At 37.4% G+C, this 16,965-nt stretch overlaps 1 protein-coding gene across 1 annotated transcript; it reads left to right on the forward strand.

Moving 5' to 3' along the window:
- The first annotated feature begins 1,446 nt into the window (after positions 1–1,446).
- On the forward strand, positions 1,447–14,176 carry LOC145777454 (uncharacterized). The gene is made up of 6 exons (XM_082588828.1): positions 1,447–3,081; positions 3,359–3,536; positions 3,860–4,011; positions 4,141–4,328; positions 7,201–7,363; positions 13,178–14,176. The coding sequence occupies exons 4-6, from the start codon at positions 4,318–4,320 to the stop codon at positions 14,174–14,176; spliced, it is 1,173 nt and encodes a 390-aa protein (XP_082444954.1). The 5' UTR covers positions 1,447–3,081; positions 3,359–3,536; positions 3,860–4,011; positions 4,141–4,317.
- The last annotated feature ends 2,789 nt before the right edge of the window (positions 14,177–16,965 follow it).

Here is a 16,965-nt window from a genome sequence, read left to right on the forward strand (position 1 = left end):
ACAGTTTTATGTACCGGTACTTGTAGAAATGTAGAGGTTTTAAGATACAAGATTTATTAGCTAAATTGCTATTGGTGCCATTTGTCATTTTACGATAAACAGAAATTGAATACGTGAATTCAAAAAGGGCCCAATTCCACACTTTGCCAATTTTCACTTTTTGGTGTTTTTCTCTTCTTCTTGGTGTCCGCTAAATGATGCGTGCAAAACCGGCGGATTTACTATAACCGAAACGTGAAAAATGCTCGGTCAATATTTCTACTGAATGCAACAAGGGCCCAACTGGTGGAATTGGGCCCTTGTTGCATTAAGTCAGCTAAAGCGAAAACAGTGTTGGCTTTGTGTAGTCTGCTGGACTTTGCTCGTGGGACTTTTACAGCTGTAGCTAAATATAGCAACAGCTTACTATTTATGTATTGAACATTATTTTTGCATTTTTAGATTACTTTCCTTTGAATAAAGATTATTAGTTTGTTTGTTTGTTTGTTCGTTTTTATCCTGCATTGCGGAAAGCGGACTTGAGCGCTATGCATCGGTGTACGCCTTTCGACGTACACCTGACCCACGCTGCAGCCGACGACAATGTCTGTTTCCGGTTGTCTACTCTACTTACTGTATAACTTAAATTTGGTACTACCCATTACTCGAAATCGATCACTGGGTAGAGGCAATTATCGTAAAGTTTCTTGCCCAGAGAAACAACAGCAAGTGCGGGTGGCTGGAGTCGAACATGCAGGCTCTCGACTGCGAGCCCAACGCGCTAACCACTCGGCCACTGCTGCCGATTAGAATATGCTGCCGATTAGAATATTAGAATTGGCAGCACTAGTTTAGTTTGTCATACAGTCTACTGGTCTGTGGCACTGGTTGAGTAGCCTACACTCCCTACAGCATCAGCCTTGTCGTTATACAGTGCGGTAGCCTTCAGTTTATCTCTGAATAAAAAGGTTAATTCCTATAAAGATGTCTGAACCAACAGTTACTGATGCAACTTGTGAAGAAGCTAGTGAAGTAAGAGGAAGAAAAAGAAGGAATGAAAAAGAATGGAAAATAAATCAATAGTTTTTTTTCAAGTCTAAACCTTAAACCATTTGACCAAGTAAACACTCACAATAGTATTTCAAATTTTTTTAATATAATTTATGTTGTGGAACCGGTTTTCTTCCTATAGGATTCATCAGCACAACTGGATCGAAACGAAATAATTACAGAAGATTACTATTAGCACAACTAGCCTAAAAAAACGCAAATTTACATGTTAAATAAATAAAAAAATAAAAGTCACTAAATGTCCAAAACCTTCATATCCTTGCTTTATTCTTTTTCTTTTCTTTTTTTTCTTCATAGTATTGCCAAATACAGAAAATATTGCAACAATTTGATACGATATCTTACTAAAGCTGTCCGTACAAGCAGCAGTAAAAAGTAGAATAATTGAGATGAATTTTACAAGTATGATTAAGAAATGCTTATGACGGTGCAATATGGAACAAACGCTTCTATTACATCATCATGCTAAACTTGCAAGATGCAAAAGGTTAGCAATCAATGCGGCAGAAATAGGTGACAAGGAATGGAAAAACTAGAAAAACCAATCTATGATCAAAAGTACTTGATCAAATCATACTTGTAAAATTCATCTCAATTATTCTACTTTTTACTGCTGCTTGTACGGACAGCTTTAGTAAGATATCGTATCAAATTGTTGCAATATTTTCTGTATTTGGCAATACTATGAAGAAAAAAAAGAAAAGAAAAAGAATAAAGCAAGGATATGAAGGTTTTGGACATTTAGTGACTTTTATTTTTTTATTTATTTAACATGTAAATTTGCGTTTTTTTAGGCTAGTTGTGCTAATAGTAATCTTCTGTAATTATTTCGTTTCGATCCAGTTGTGCTGATGAATCCTATAGGAAGAAAACCGGTTCCACAACATAAATTATATTAAAAAAAATTTGAAATACTATTGTGAGTGTTTACTTGGTCAAATGGTTTAAGGTTTAGACTTGAAAAAAAACTATTGATTTATTTTCTTAATGATTGCTTTCTGTGTTAGGTTGATCGCCCATTTGAGGAAGTGTCATAGTACCTGATCACCTTTACCAGTTAGTTTTTCTCACTTTTGATCATAGATTGGTTTTTCTAGTTTTTCCATTCCTTGTCACCTATTTCTGCCGCATTGATTGCTAACCTTTTGCATCTTGCAAGTTTAGCATGATGATGTAATAGAAGCGTTTGTTCCATATTGCACCGTCATAAGCATTTCTTAATCATACTTGTAAAATTCATCTCAATTATTCTACTTTTTACTGCTGCTTGTACGGACAGCTTTAGTAAGATATCGTATCAAATTGTTGCAATATTTTCTGTATTTGGCAATACTATGAAGAAAAAAAAGAAAAGAAAAAGAATAAAGCAAGGATATGAAGGTTTTGGACATTTAGTGACTTTTATTTTTTTATTTATTTAACATGTAAATTTGCGTTTTTTTAGGCTAGTTGTGCTAATAGTAATCTTCTGTAATTATTTCGTTTCGATCCAGTTGTGCTGATGAATCCTATAGGAAGAAAACCGGTTCCACAACATAAATTATATTAAAAAAAATTTGAAATACTATTGTGAGTGTTTACTTGGTCAAATGGTTTAAGGTTTAGACTTGAAAAAAAACTATTGATTTATTTTCTTAATGATTGCTTTCTGTGTTAGGTTGATCGCCCATTTGAGGAAGTGTCATAGTACCTGATCACCTTTACCAGTTAGTTTTTCTCACTTTTGATCATAGATTGGTTTTTCTAGTTTTTCCATTCCTTGTCACCTATTTCTGCCGCATTGATTGCTAACCTTTTGCATCTTGCAAGTTTAGCATGATGATGTAATAGAAGCGTTTGTTCCATATTGCACCGTCATAAGCATTTCTTAATCATACTTGTAAAATTCATCTCAATTATTCTACTTTTTACTGCTGCTTGTACGGACAGCTTTAGTAAGATATCGTATCAAATTGTTGCAATATTTTCTGTATTTGGCAATACTATGAAGAAAAAAAAAGAAAAGAAAAAGAATAAAGCAAGGATATGAAGGTTTTGGACATTTAGTGACTTTTATTTTTTTATTTATTTAACATGTAAATTTGCGTTTTTTTAGGCTAGTTGTGCTAATAGTAATCTTCTGTAATTATTTCGTTTCGATCCAGTTGTGCTGATGAATCCTATAGGAAGAAAACCGGTTCCACAACATAAATTATATTAAAAAAAATTTGAAATATTATTGTGAGTGTTTACTTGGTCAAATGGTTTAAGGTTTAGACTTGAAAAAAAACTATTGATTTATTTTCTTAATGATTGCTTTCTGTGTTAGGTTGATCGCCCATTTGAGGAAGTGTCATAGTACCTGATCACCTTTACCAGTTAGTTTTTCTCACTTTTGAAAAAGAATGGGGTCGGAATGCTGCTAAAAAAATGAGGGCTGAAGGGAAAACTTACACCAATAGCAAAGGAAAGAAGATCGATGCAAAAAAAACTGGAAACAACTGCAGGTATAATAACTTAATTTCTGTAGCAAAGAGCAACTTATTTTTTTATGGTTGATTTTTTAGTTTTAGGCTAGGCCTAGCCTATAACTTACTTACCGTAACATTACAGTAACTTACCTAAGCCTATGTGTTTAATTTGATCTTTCCTTTCAGTGGTATTGGTAATCAGTTTCAGCAATATTTTTTTGTTTCTAGTTGTGCTTATGTATCATGGTATAGCCCATCATGCAGCTATTAAGTAGGCTACCGGTATCTCTAACTGTCACTACAGTAGGCTACTATTTGTTGGCACTGATAGGCTAAAGTGTTTGTTATTCTTTTATTAGATGCAAAAGAAGATGCATTATTGGGCTAACTGATGCCACAAAATGTTGGATACTGCCAAATTTTAATGAGATTGGGTCCCAAGATGGGCAAGATGCCTATCTCTCAGCTTTGATAACATCTAGACCCACCAAACGCAGTCAACGTTCACAAGGTTGCTACCTATGATTAGGCTATACTATAGGTACATGCATTGTGTTAGTTTATGTGGATTTGGTTGTACACTCTGAACTATGCTGCTTATATTTTTGAAGATTAACTAACTAGGCTATACCTTTTTTAGGTGAATGTCATCACCAACAGGACTTTCGGTATACATACAAGGTTAAGTTTGGTGAAATGGAGAAAGTTGTATGTCGTGAAGGCTTTGCAAGTCTTCATGGGATTGGGCTAAAACGGATTAGACGTGTTGCTCAGTTGACTGCGCAAGGAACCACACCAAAGGACAAAAGAGGGAAGCATGGCAAACAGGTTACTAAAAGTGATGATATCAAGCTGAAAATTGATACTCATATTAGCAGCTTCCCATACCGGGTGTCTCACTATGGTGGTCACAGGAACAAAAGGCGCTATCTTGGGTCTACCTCAATGTCCTTAAGATGTATACCTTGTTTCTCGAGAAACATTATCCACAACATTATGCTGAGTACAAAGATGGTAAAGACCCAGAAAAGCTAGACTGTGAAGTGAAGTATCGGTACTATTATGAGTACTACAAACTAAATTTCAACTATGGCTTTAGGAGACCAAAGACAGATGTATGCACAGTGTGTGCTGAGCATGAAGCAAACATAAAACTTGAATCAAACGCTGCGGCTAAGAGAGCACTGAAAGTCAAACTTGATATACACAAGCGAAAAGCCAAAGTATTCTATACGGCACTGAAAGAAAAAAACTACACTGGCGAAAGACCAAGAGGACACAGAGTGACTGTGTTTTGATTTTAAGCAAAATATGCCATATCCACACACAGTGGCGTACGCAGGATTTTCTCAAGGGGGGGGGCCATTGAGAGTAGCGTAGCCAGGAATTTTGAAAGAGGGGTTTGACGACCGGCGGGCAAAGCCCGACGCGGCGTTTTCGCTTAAGACGACACTCAGCGGCGGCAGGTCTTGGGGGCCTCCCCCAGAAAATTTTGAAAAATTACTTTGAATTTGGTGCATTCTGAGAGCATTTTCAACAAAAATGTGGGTATGAATATTCCTGTAAAATGGTGCTGTCAGGTGTCATAGCAAAAGGATAAGATCATGTTTTCTTCGGCATTTTTCGGAGATAAAGCTAAGTCTCTATGTTTTCTTGTTGTTAATTCCTGGCTGAGCTGTTTGAATGTTTGGTATTGGCAAAACTCGCTCTTTTAATGCAGTTTTGTTTAAAATTAGGCTAGTTTTTTTAGACTGAAAGCATCATTCCCAAGCATAAAGAGACTGAAAGCATCATTCTCAATATCGTGACGTCACACGCGTGCCAGGTGGGGTTGTAACCACCCCCCCCCCTTGGCTACTCCACTGGCCATTGATATCCCAGATGTCTTCATGATATCCCAGTATGGTTTTAGTTTAGACTATATCCATTTCTCTCTCACTAATCACTGTAATAGGCTTACAGAACATTATGCTACATTGGCATACCTGGGGTGGGGTAGGTGGAGTGGGCCATGCATTTCGTATTGGCTTAGTCTATAAAACAACATTGTTACAGTAATTGCTTTGACTAAGCAATGCAAAACAAATTAAATGCCTTAATCTACGTCGTTAACTACTAAAACATTTTTAAGGGGGGGGGGCATGGCCCAATGGCCCCCCCTGCGTACGCCACTGTCCACACATTGCAACAGGGGATGTGTTTTATAGCCGGCAGCTGTGGTTATTTGTTTTTGGTATACATTCGGCAAAAACTGGTAAAAGTCGAATATATACCTGGCCTGAAACAGAGGCTAGAGGGGGTGTAAATGAGGTCTTGAACTGCCTTCACGACTACATCACTAATCACCTTGATGCAAATGCACGCAAATTGCATGTATTTACCGATGGGTGTCGTGGCCAAAACCACAACAATACCATGGTGCAATACCTGCATACTTTAGTAGGGAATGGCAGATTTGACTCTGTAACACACCGTCTGCCCATGCGCGGTCACAGTTACCTACCATGTGACCGACAGTTCGGCAATATCGAGAGGATGCAGAGAAGACGAGACCATGTGGAGTTGTACTCCGGATGGAACGAAATGATACGCAAGCGTTTCCAGCTAACCGTCATGAAAGGAAATCAAATGAAAGATTTCAAAGCTGCGCTTGGTAAATGCTACAACACCAACGTGAAGGACTGGAAAATAACACAGTTCAAAGTTTTTAACTATGATGCTCTTAACAAGCTACAAATCATAACCTCTACAGATATGAATGGGACGATGGAACAAAGTTTCGCCTTTTAAAGTCAGCATTGGAATACCCCACTGAACCCCTATGCAGTGGTCCATATTCAGTTAATCCTAAGAAAGTAAAAGATGTGCAGTCACTGGCATGATATCTGGGAGAAGAGGGAAGAGAATACATGAAGACCTTAAATGCACACATGCCTCACAGTGAACCCGAACAAAACTCCGATTATGACGAGTAACCATGACTTTGAAATGTTGTAAACATTGCTGCATGATAGTTTTGCCTTTCTCTGTGTAGACTAGTTGAATCAATCTTATTATATTCTGTGCCCATTTTCTTATTCATAAAATGGTAAAAAAAGAGTTGGTAACACATACAATCTTGTTGATTTGTAAAAGGGCCCAATTTTGGTGGATTAACTTCCCCAAAGTTTCGTAGCAGAACCTCCCCCTGGTGAAACTTTCATTCCTATTACTACTTACCAGTATATCTAAACATATAACCAATATTGAAGTTCCAGCACTAAGATAAATGGCAGTAAAAAATAAAATGCGTTTATCTCAAAATCACATTTCTGGTAATTGGGCCCTTGTTGAATTCATGTATTCAATTATTTACGGTAAACAGAAGCCCTTCTGTTGTCAGACGTAATAAAAGCCTTCGTATCCTCTTCTTTAGATATCCCTTGCTGTACTGTAGTCGATTATATTCAAGACTTCTCAAGCAATTTAAATCAGTTTTTTAACAAAATGCTTGAAAAAGGCTAGACAAACAGCCGAAAACGTTCGCAATTTTTGCTTTCTTTTATAATTATGCCTTGTTGTTGTTGGGTTTCGTTGACTTAAATAAAATGGTTAATAATAACTTATCACGGCATCTAGGATGTTGCCTATGATTTAGGTGGCGTGGTCACTTGTTAGCCTAATGTTTACTTAACTTTAAACAATTCCTTTGAACAAACAGGACTTTGGTGATCCCTTTCTTCACAACACACTACACCAAAGGTGGACAGGTTCTTTCGCCGCATCAAGTTATTGATGTTGACCGTTTGTGTCGATTTGTTTCCTGCATTTCAATCTCAAACCTAAGAAAGAAGTGTGATGGTGCATTTGACGTTGCTTTGCAGGTAAAACTAGTTTATATTTTTTAGGCGTTCAAAACTATTTGCAGTAGCCTAGGTTTTACAAAAGAAGCCCACATAAGCCTACTATTAGGCTACTTTACTTTGTTATCGAACCACTAGCAATCTACCGCACCGTAGGCTACTATTATACTAAGCAGTTTTTAGCTGCTCATGAAAATTTCAGTATGAACCTCCAACTTTTTTTCCAAGCTTATATAATGATTGAGAGCATGGATTACGGTCAAATAATTATTTACTCACAGGGAAGTTAAACAGTAGGGGAAGGGAAGGTAATTTGATACGCCCCCATACAGAAATGTACAAAAATATTAGTCAAAAATACTCTCATTAAGTGGAAGATCTGTGAAAATAATACCTACAAAATGACGCCATGCAGCTAACTCGTGCTTTGTGGCATAAAATTGGAAAAGTGTGCTTTTTGAGTATTTTCGTAAAATTTTTAACTCATGATTATTTTCATCTGGAAAATTAAAGAAAAGTTTCTGAAAGATGAAACCAAACTCATTTGACAGTTCATTGATAAGGCTTCAAGGGCATGCCACGTTCTTTTGCAATGTGCATCCAAGCATACAAAAATCAGAATTTTATAACTTTTTTTGAAAAAGGTAATTTGATACATGCGGAGAAGGTAAATTGATACAGAGTATATCAAATTCTTTTTTTGACTGTAATAAATGTTGTCATTGATCTAGATGATTTAAATAAGTTGTTTTTTTTTACTAGACCTGTTTCTTTGTGAAACAACCTTTATAGGCTTTCGTAGGCCTACACGCTATCTGCTGTCAAAAAATGAAAAAGGCGCAAAGCACGCCCCTTGAATAAGAACTCCAGCCAATCATCTTTCCCATGTCTGTCCCGCAGCAGAAGCTTCGCCGCACACATAGGCCTCAACAGTCATTTTTGCACCCAAGCACTCCAACCACATATCAAATTTTTATTTATTGCTTTGCTGTTAAAGGGGATTTCTGTGTTAGTTTTACTGTATCAAATTAGCTTCCGGGTGTATCAATTTACCTTCGGTGGAAGGTAAATTGATGCATTTGAGTGACGTTTTTAAAATTTCAATTTAAAAAAAGTAACAAAAATAGAAAAGTGAAAATGTTTTTAAAAAGTGTGTAAGGGATCAGACTTTCATTTCAGCTTAAAATCAATAGTTTGTGTCACGTAATTTTCAGTTAACAGACAAAAATGTTAAAAGTGTATCAAATTACCTTCCCTACTCAATTACCGTAAAACCTCTATTTTACCGCCATGGCGCTCTATTTTTCAACTCTTGTTTAAAAGTGGCGTTCTATTAGAGGTGACGTTCAATTAGAGGTTGGCGCTCTACTTTTCGACTAGCTGGTCAGAATTTTGAAATAAAGTTTATTAATGAAAAGAAAAAACACCAAACACATTTACCGGTATATACAGGTCATTTTTAGTTTAAAATTCGTTTGTTTTTAGTTTAAAATTGAAGCAACCTGTCAGGCCCCAGGATTGGCAACACGGCAAAGTGGTGTTCTATTGGAGGTGGCGTTCAATTAGAGGGAGGCGCTCTATTTCTCAACCCTTCTTTAAAAGTGGCGTTCTATTAGAGGTGGCGTTCAAATAGAGGTGGCGCTCAAATAGAGGTTTTACGGTATATGCCAGGGGTGGGCACAGTTGTTCAAAGAAAGAGCCGCTTGCGGATAAATCGCAAAATCAGTTGACACAAAATAACATAACAGCAATAAAAACACAATGATTGCTTATCCATATCAGTTTTGTACTTGACTCGCTAATCTCTGAAAATTTGAACGATAAGTTGTTAATGCTGTGCAAATTAATTCTTCCAAGTGTTCATTTGTCAATGTTGCACGATGTTTTGATTTTACAAAGTTCATTACAGAGAATAAAGATTCACAACCATAAGTTGTCAGAAAAACAGAAATGAGTCGTGCAGTGGTCTTTTTGAGTTCTGTATATTTATTCTCAGGAACCTGCAAATTTTTTTCAAAAACTGATATTAATTAATTTAATTTGTCGCAGACATTTGTTGCCTGTCGGCGGGTTTTGTAACCGTTGGGTTGTATGCTAACTAGAGATTGAAAAAATCGATGGCAAATCATTCCCAATATTGGTGTGTTCTACTACGAATTGAGTTCCTTTTATCCGTCTGATAACTTGAGGAAGTTAGATAAAAGTACGGTACCGTTTATTCATAAAGCAGCAGCTTGTGAATGAACCTCAAATCTTCAGACTGCTAAGTGCTAAGCAGCGCCAGCACAGCACGTAAAAATAAATCATACCTAGCATAATTCTTGGTCTCAAAATTTCGTATAATCATGCTTATAGGCTCAATAATACTTTAATGCTAATTTCTTCCTAGAACAGACTGAGTGCTCTGGTCAAGCCCAAGGCCTATGAGAGTGGGGTACGGAGGGTACGGCGTACCCTTGAGGGCCCTGGCCTGTGTTTGTTGGGGGCCCGAAATTGTGATTTTATGGTTTAAGTGCAAAAATGTTTGGTTGAAATCATCCTAAACGACTAAATTAAAGCATAAAAGTTGTTATTCTTTAGTCCTGGGGGGGGGGGGGGGGGGCGTAATGTAGCAAAAGGGCCCGGAAAGGTAATTGAGTGCATTGCAAGCAAATTAGGGACCCAAAGTGGTGATTTAATGCTTTACGTGCAAAAACGTCCTGTTAAAAGTACCCTAAATGAAATCATAAAAGTTGGTTATTTTCCTGTCTGCTAGAGGGGGGGTGGTATAGTGTAGCAAAAGCAGTTTTGAGAAAAGCCCGGGTGATTTGTGTTTTTTAAAAACTGTTTGAAAAAGGTAGTTTCACGCTTATTTCACTTCAAATAAACTTCGGAGTTGAAGCAGGTGCCGGACTCAATACTTTCGGAGCAAAAGCGGAGCCGGAGTAAAAAAAACTGACTTCGTTTACCTCCGCTAGGCATGTGGTGAATGCAAAGGTTAATGAAGTGGCAGAATTAGTGGTGCGATACTGACGAGCCCAGCCTCATGGGCGAAACACGGTGTCTATCGCTGTCAATTCTTGCTACAAATCGGCTGCCGAGAAACATATTGTTGATTGGATGGTCTGAATGGCTAGCGTGGAAGCTACACCGTTATGGTTGGCGAATCGCAGCTGCTCGCTGTACTAGTGAGTGCTCAGCCTTGTGCTGATAGCCGGGAAGAACGCCCCCTTCTTCACAATGAAGAAAGGTTATTGGTCAGATGATTAATTTGTTTATGTTTTAACAAAATGTTATGTTTGAGCATTGCTAGAGAGCTTGACTTGTACCAGATAAATGTAACACTCAGTAACGTTAACGGATTTAACATTTTTGAACAAAAACACAAAAAAAAAACAAGAAAAAAAACGACTAAGCTTAAATCCAACGTTTTCGACACCACATAGTATCCTCATCAGAAATAATTATAGGCTACATCTAAGAGTAATAAATAAATGAATTTGAAAATTTTACATTAAAGCTGTACAAGCAACACCTCTCAACAGCACCATCAACAACTGACTCATGAATTCAATGCAGGATACACAAATTGGCGAGGGACAGATCGCATGATATGCACAACACAAAACACTAAATAGTAGTTTTTTGCCGCCTGATACTATTATTGCGCACAGATATCAACAGTAACATGTTGTATGATGTGTAGTATGCCTAAGTAAAAGTCAATCGTTTTTCCCAAGACAATGGGGGCCCGGAGTGAGAGGGGGGCCCGGAGTAACACTTTGTACCAGTAGTGAAAATTTCTCTCAGAGGCCCTGGTCAGGCCAAGTTGAAGTCATACAAATACAACAGATTAGATTTATAAATTCTTACAAAAATGAATAAGTAAGTTCTGGTGCTACTTCTAAGCTTCAACTAATCGCTGCTTAGTGACTTTACTAAACTTCCAATTGTTGCTGACTGAGCGCAAAATGAGCCAGGAGAGGAACAATGTTGCTTTTGCAACGTCACAATTCCATTGTTTAACAATGGCAACAGTAAAAGAGAGACTTCTTTTTGATCTTTGTATTGTATTGCCTATTGGGCGCAAATTAGATTTTGAAGAAAGTGTTAGTCACAAACTTTAATTTTTAGCAACCAATTTTTGCGCCCCTATCAATGTGGTGCCCACGGCTCGAGCCATGCCTGCCATAACCTAGGTACGCCACCGCTTGGTTGACAGCGCGAGATAACATATTTAAAATAATCGTTTTTTTTTTTGTAATATTACGATTCAATACAAGAGCCACAAAATATATGTTGAAGAGCCGCATGCGGCTCGCGAGCCGCAGTTTGCCCACCGTTGGTATATGCTGTAGTTATCATGTTAAGCTTTGGTAGAGTTTGCTTTGTTGTACCACAGACATATAAAACAAAGTAACTTCAACGGGTTTAACATATTTTATTTTTACGTGTCGAAAACGTGTGAAAGTTTATTTTGATTACCTCCAGGGGTGGGAAATCTTTTTAGTATTGCGGCCACATAAAATGAGAAATAACACAGGCGGGCCACTAAAAGTTTTGAAATTTTTCACGAATTCTCCATCTGCATGTGGTTTTAGCTTCTTCGCTATCAGTTCAGTATAACTTCATGACTCGTTCTGACAATATCTTCATCCTGTTTGCAGTACCTTAACAAAGTGCTTTGCTGCGCTTGTTTCAGATTACCATGGCAGGAGTCATAATGATACTCTAAATTTGATTTCTTCTTTGCTGCTACAGATTTACCACAAACAATGCACACAGGTTTGCCACTTACTTCAACAAAGAAGTAGGCCACAAGTTTGTCCAATCTTTCTGGAACATTCTGCCTTCATCTCCAACCTTTCTTTTCTTTCCAGAAGCCATTATACAACGTAAAATTTTGCTAATTTGAGAAGTAAGCTACTCTGCAAACCACTTTTCAGTTTCACGAATGGCCTAACTGACCGATTAACAATAACTGATCACTTTGTGACGGTCACATTGTGACATACACACTGTGACAATGTGACGTACACATTGATGCTACAAATGGCTTTCTATGATGGATCAACTATAGTCATAGATAGAAGGCCATCCGCAATACACCGAGAATGCAGAGCCTACTCTTTTTGAGCTGTTGTTTCAATATATTTTGGGTAAAAAAATTTTGACGCAGCCACATGGAACAGTCACGCTGGCCGCATTCGGCTCGCTGGCCGCAGGTTCCCCACTCCTGAGTCCTAGGCCTATGTTGTATTTTCTTTGAGTGATAAAAAGAAAATGTGTTAAATCCAACGATTAATTGACTCTTTATCCTCGGACTGACAAAGCCACTGATAGGTTATTCCTCGCAGTTTGGCATAAAGAGTCTTTTAACCCAGGGCAGCTTACCGAGATCGACAAAGTGAAGTTTCCGATTGTTGAAGTGTTTTTGCCGGAGAATTATCCCATCCATTACGTGCCGCTGAATAGAAAGCAGTCTTTTAACGTGCATTGCTCAAGTGGACACTCCGAGAGTCGAACCTGCGACGCCGTTTGATAATGAAGCATCTTTGTTTACGAAGTCACGCGCTAACCAACTGAGGTATCGGAGCGGGCAATAAACTTATAATGTTGTAATAGTTTCGCATTTTTTTTTGAGTTTTTTCATCGCGATAAAGAATTGCAACTTTGGCATCAGTTAATTTAGTGGTAAGTTACATTTGATAGTCTTAGATGTCTTTCACGTTAATTCATTGCTCATTTACAATTTACGGGGTTGAAGTCAGTTGTCATGCATCTCTCAAGACTCTCATGCACTTTTATTGCCACGTTATATTGCATTGCACCTCACAATTGAAACGTGTATTTCAGGCAAAACCAGTCCTTTTACAAAATATTGAAGAAATTGAGAAACAAACTGGAATGGACATTATAAGAATAAAGAAAAAGCTGATGAACGTGCGTGGCGCAAAGTTGTTACAATTTATTTATCAAAATAAAACTGCTGATATACCATCACTTCCAAACAATGATTACAATATTGCATTCAAACCGTGGCTACCTTCTAGCGCAGAAAGCATTCAAAAAGCTTACAACACATCTGCTCCTTGTGCAATTCATACTTCTGCAAGGGAATCAATAACAGTTTACCCGAAGAATGGACTCGCTTCTTCTTTGGAAAACGGCATCACCGACAACACAGAAATACCTGACAATGTTCTTTATTCTGCAGTGACCGATGCAGTGAGACATTCTCCTTACATTGTTGAAGCAGCTAAAGCTTACGTAAAAGCTGTGTTAGGAGATGAAGATTATGTTTCTGTACATTGGAGATACGACAGAAGGGACTGGCAGCCGATAATGTGCAACACAATTAAAATCAAAGCAAAACCTGGAAGAAAACGATTATGCGAAAAGGTTATGAAAATTCAACCGATAAATTTAGCTCGAGGAATAGTTTCAAGTCTAGAAAAAGCTGGCAACATTCTAACAAAGGACATGTTCGTTAATGTCGCCACTCCACCTTTAATAAACGAATTTAAAGAAAAACTTTACAAAGAGTTGCGGATGCTGAACTATCACTTAATAGAACCTGTTAAAACACTGGAAAGCTTTCTTCACAAATACTATAAAGCTTGCTTAGCAGAACTGGATAAATCAAAGTTGTCTGCAATAACTTCTATGGTTGAAATGGAAGTAGTGTCAAACAGTTCATGGTTTTTCTATTCTAATGCATCAACTTGGTCATCTAACATTCTTCCATTTCGAAACGAACAACACCTCAGTGCTGCTGGTACGAGATCAAAGCATACAATTCCAGCATTTGAAATCGCATTGCGTGACAATAATGCACTGATGAATAGCCATTAATGTGAAGAATTTAGAGCTACCTTTATCCCTTTCCCTAGAATACTCCATCACGCGAATCTTTATCCCTCTCCATCATGCGAATCTCTATCCCTCTCTATTAGCTATCTCTATCCCTCTCCCGACAATACTCCATCATGCGAATTCCAAAACGTCCGACTAAATAAATATCACCATCATTACCGTCAGGTTCCTTCCTCTCGTCGAAGGTTGGAGGCAAAGAAACGCGATTTTTTCTTTTTGAGATTTTTAAATTGCACTTAAATCCTTCTCAGTCCTTAATATCATTAATCTTTTATATAAAATACATGTGCGCTATAACCACAAAGCTTCCTAAAATTTGAATTGGGATCGTGTAACTTTTTTTGGCAAATGCAAGAATGACGAACTTACAAAGAGTCCAAGTCGTTTTTGGGCCCATCTGAAGCTAACTTTAACCGAATTTCAAAGGCCTTATTTATTAAGGGGACACCTTTATTGAAAAAAAAATTTTTTAAAGAAAACTATATTTTGGACTAAAAAGATAGAGAATTTCATCAGGATTCTGAATATATGGCAGTTTCTCCACAATTTCAATTCATTTCTTGTTAAATTTTAGAACTAGTGGAGCTACCACGCGACCCAAAAGTCTAAAATATGCCAGAACGATGATATGATATGCTGAAAATATACTAATAGTAGCAACAGAAAAGCCCTTTCTGGTTTTATATATTTGTGGTATTTGTAGCTGTTGTTTTGGTCATACTTCAGCAGTTACAAATTTCCTGTATCCCAGCATTTCAAAGCCAGTAGTGACAGTAACAATTATAGCCTAGCTGAAAATGCACGATTTGCTTTGTATTTGCAAACCATAACTTTAAACGCGTTTTACTCAAAATGACATTTTTTTGCAGTAAATGTTTATTTAAACAAACTCATTTGTTTATTTCTTGTCCGAATTGGCTAAAAATTGGAATGCATGCTGGTACAATGGTATTGCATCAACCTACGAGAGCTTTTTTAAAAATTTTATTTCTTGACCATTTTATTGAAAAAAATGTGTATAAATATTTTCGCACACAAGTAACTTTCAAAAAATTTGTTTTTTTTAGAAAAGTGATATTTAGAGAAAAAAGCTCTCATAGGTATTTGCATATAAGGTAGATCTAGCATTTCATAACATTTCTTGTTGCTATATGGTGCTGGTAGTGAGAAACAATGTTTCTATTAGCATGTCAAAAAATAATTATTGAAATATTGTCTGTGTTTGAAGGAAGCTCATTGCATCAAATTAAACTTTTATTTCATGAGACTTGCATATTCAGATGTGTCTTTTCATGCCCTTTTCAGAAATATATGGTATGTGGGGGTTCCCACAATAGTTAGCTTATCTGAGGCAAGCTTATCAGCCATCAGTGAATATTGGGATTTCATTAGAGGTGTCCCCTTAATCGGCCCAAACCACCTAGCCTACTGTGAAATCATAATTTAAGTTATTTTTTCATCTATTGTGCATTTATGTTAAATATCGTTTTATTCATCAGCTTTGCATTTGCTCCAATGCACTGAAAATTCAGTTTGCGTTATCGATTGAACTAAAACTCTTTTTAGACTTGCTGTTTCAGAAATGAAATCGCCTAGTTTAAAACTAGTTGACTGACGTGGAAACAAAAAAGTAGCAGTATGGCACGAAACAATCCTTGCCTGTCACAGGTAACGTCGAATAACGGGTGTGAGTAGGCCTACTAGTCACCATCCCAGCAACCTGATGAGTTGATAGTGGCGGTACAAGACGGTGATTCAAGGCTCCTAGCATCTGGAACATTATGTTCACATTCATTTGTTCCTGGAGAAAAACAGTGGAACAACGATCGCATTAAAAATATGTCATTAAAGCGACTTGATTTCTGTGGTAGGCTATAGCCTACGTTATCAGGATTTTTCTTGCTGCCAGGCAAACTCAAAACGTTTGCAGGCCCAAACATTGTCCGATCACCAATTTGAATGGCTCATCATCATCTCAGCGACAAACACAAGAAATACAGTAGAACTCGTTTAATCCAGATTCGGATTAACGGATTTGAAAAACTGAAAAGGCCGGGCCATTTCAATTTTTCGATAAATTGCAGTAGCTATACAGAATAGGACATTCTGTTCGTGGCCCAACACCTTTGTTTTGGTTACGAAATAATATTGTACTCCTCGAAAAGCGATTTATTAACAGCAATTCGAATGGTTCTCATTTCACCGACTGCTAAATCGTAGCCTATTATGCTTTCTGCGTTCGAAGGTTTTCCTGTGTTTCGAGGTGACAAAGCGAAATTGCTTTTATTACGAAACGAAGACAGAGAGAAGTTTGGGTCAAAATGTTGAAGTTTTACTCCAATAGCCTTACTTGAAACAAAAATGCATGTAAATTAGCCTAAGTTAAGAAAACATCTTAAATTTCCCACATTTACTCAAAAGACATCGTTAAGAAAAGATGCCTATACAACCGTACTCTAGATCTTAAAATTTTGCAACATCGTAACAAACTGCCGACCCGCATGCAAATGACGTCACCGCCTTCATGTCACAACAACACTTTTGATTGACTGCATAATACAGTAGTTCGAGAATGAAAGCAACGCCTGAAATTTGAGAAGCAACATTGAGGCTGGAAATAGAAAATAACTTCGGCTGTGAAACTGAGATTCAAATGAGTTTCAACCGCAAGGTCCAAGCTAGAAACAAAAACCAGTTCCCATGGTACTAAGGAACGCAGGGCTGGACCATTCAATTGCCACTATTAAGAAGCCGCGGTATCGGCGATG

This window comes from Aplidium turbinatum, chromosome 9 (genome assembly GCF_918807975.1).
Source record: "Aplidium turbinatum chromosome 9, kaAplTurb1.1, whole genome shotgun sequence".
NCBI lineage: Eukaryota > Metazoa > Chordata > Ascidiacea > Aplousobranchia > Polyclinidae > Aplidium > Aplidium turbinatum.

Bases quoted from the DNA above. Each gene is read 5' to 3' on its own strand.
- LOC145777454 (XM_082588828.1), top strand. The intron at 7,364-13,177 runs GTAAAACTAGTT...CGTGTATTTCAG, and splicing joins CATTTGACGTTGCTTTGCAG to GCAAAACCAGTCCTTTTACA.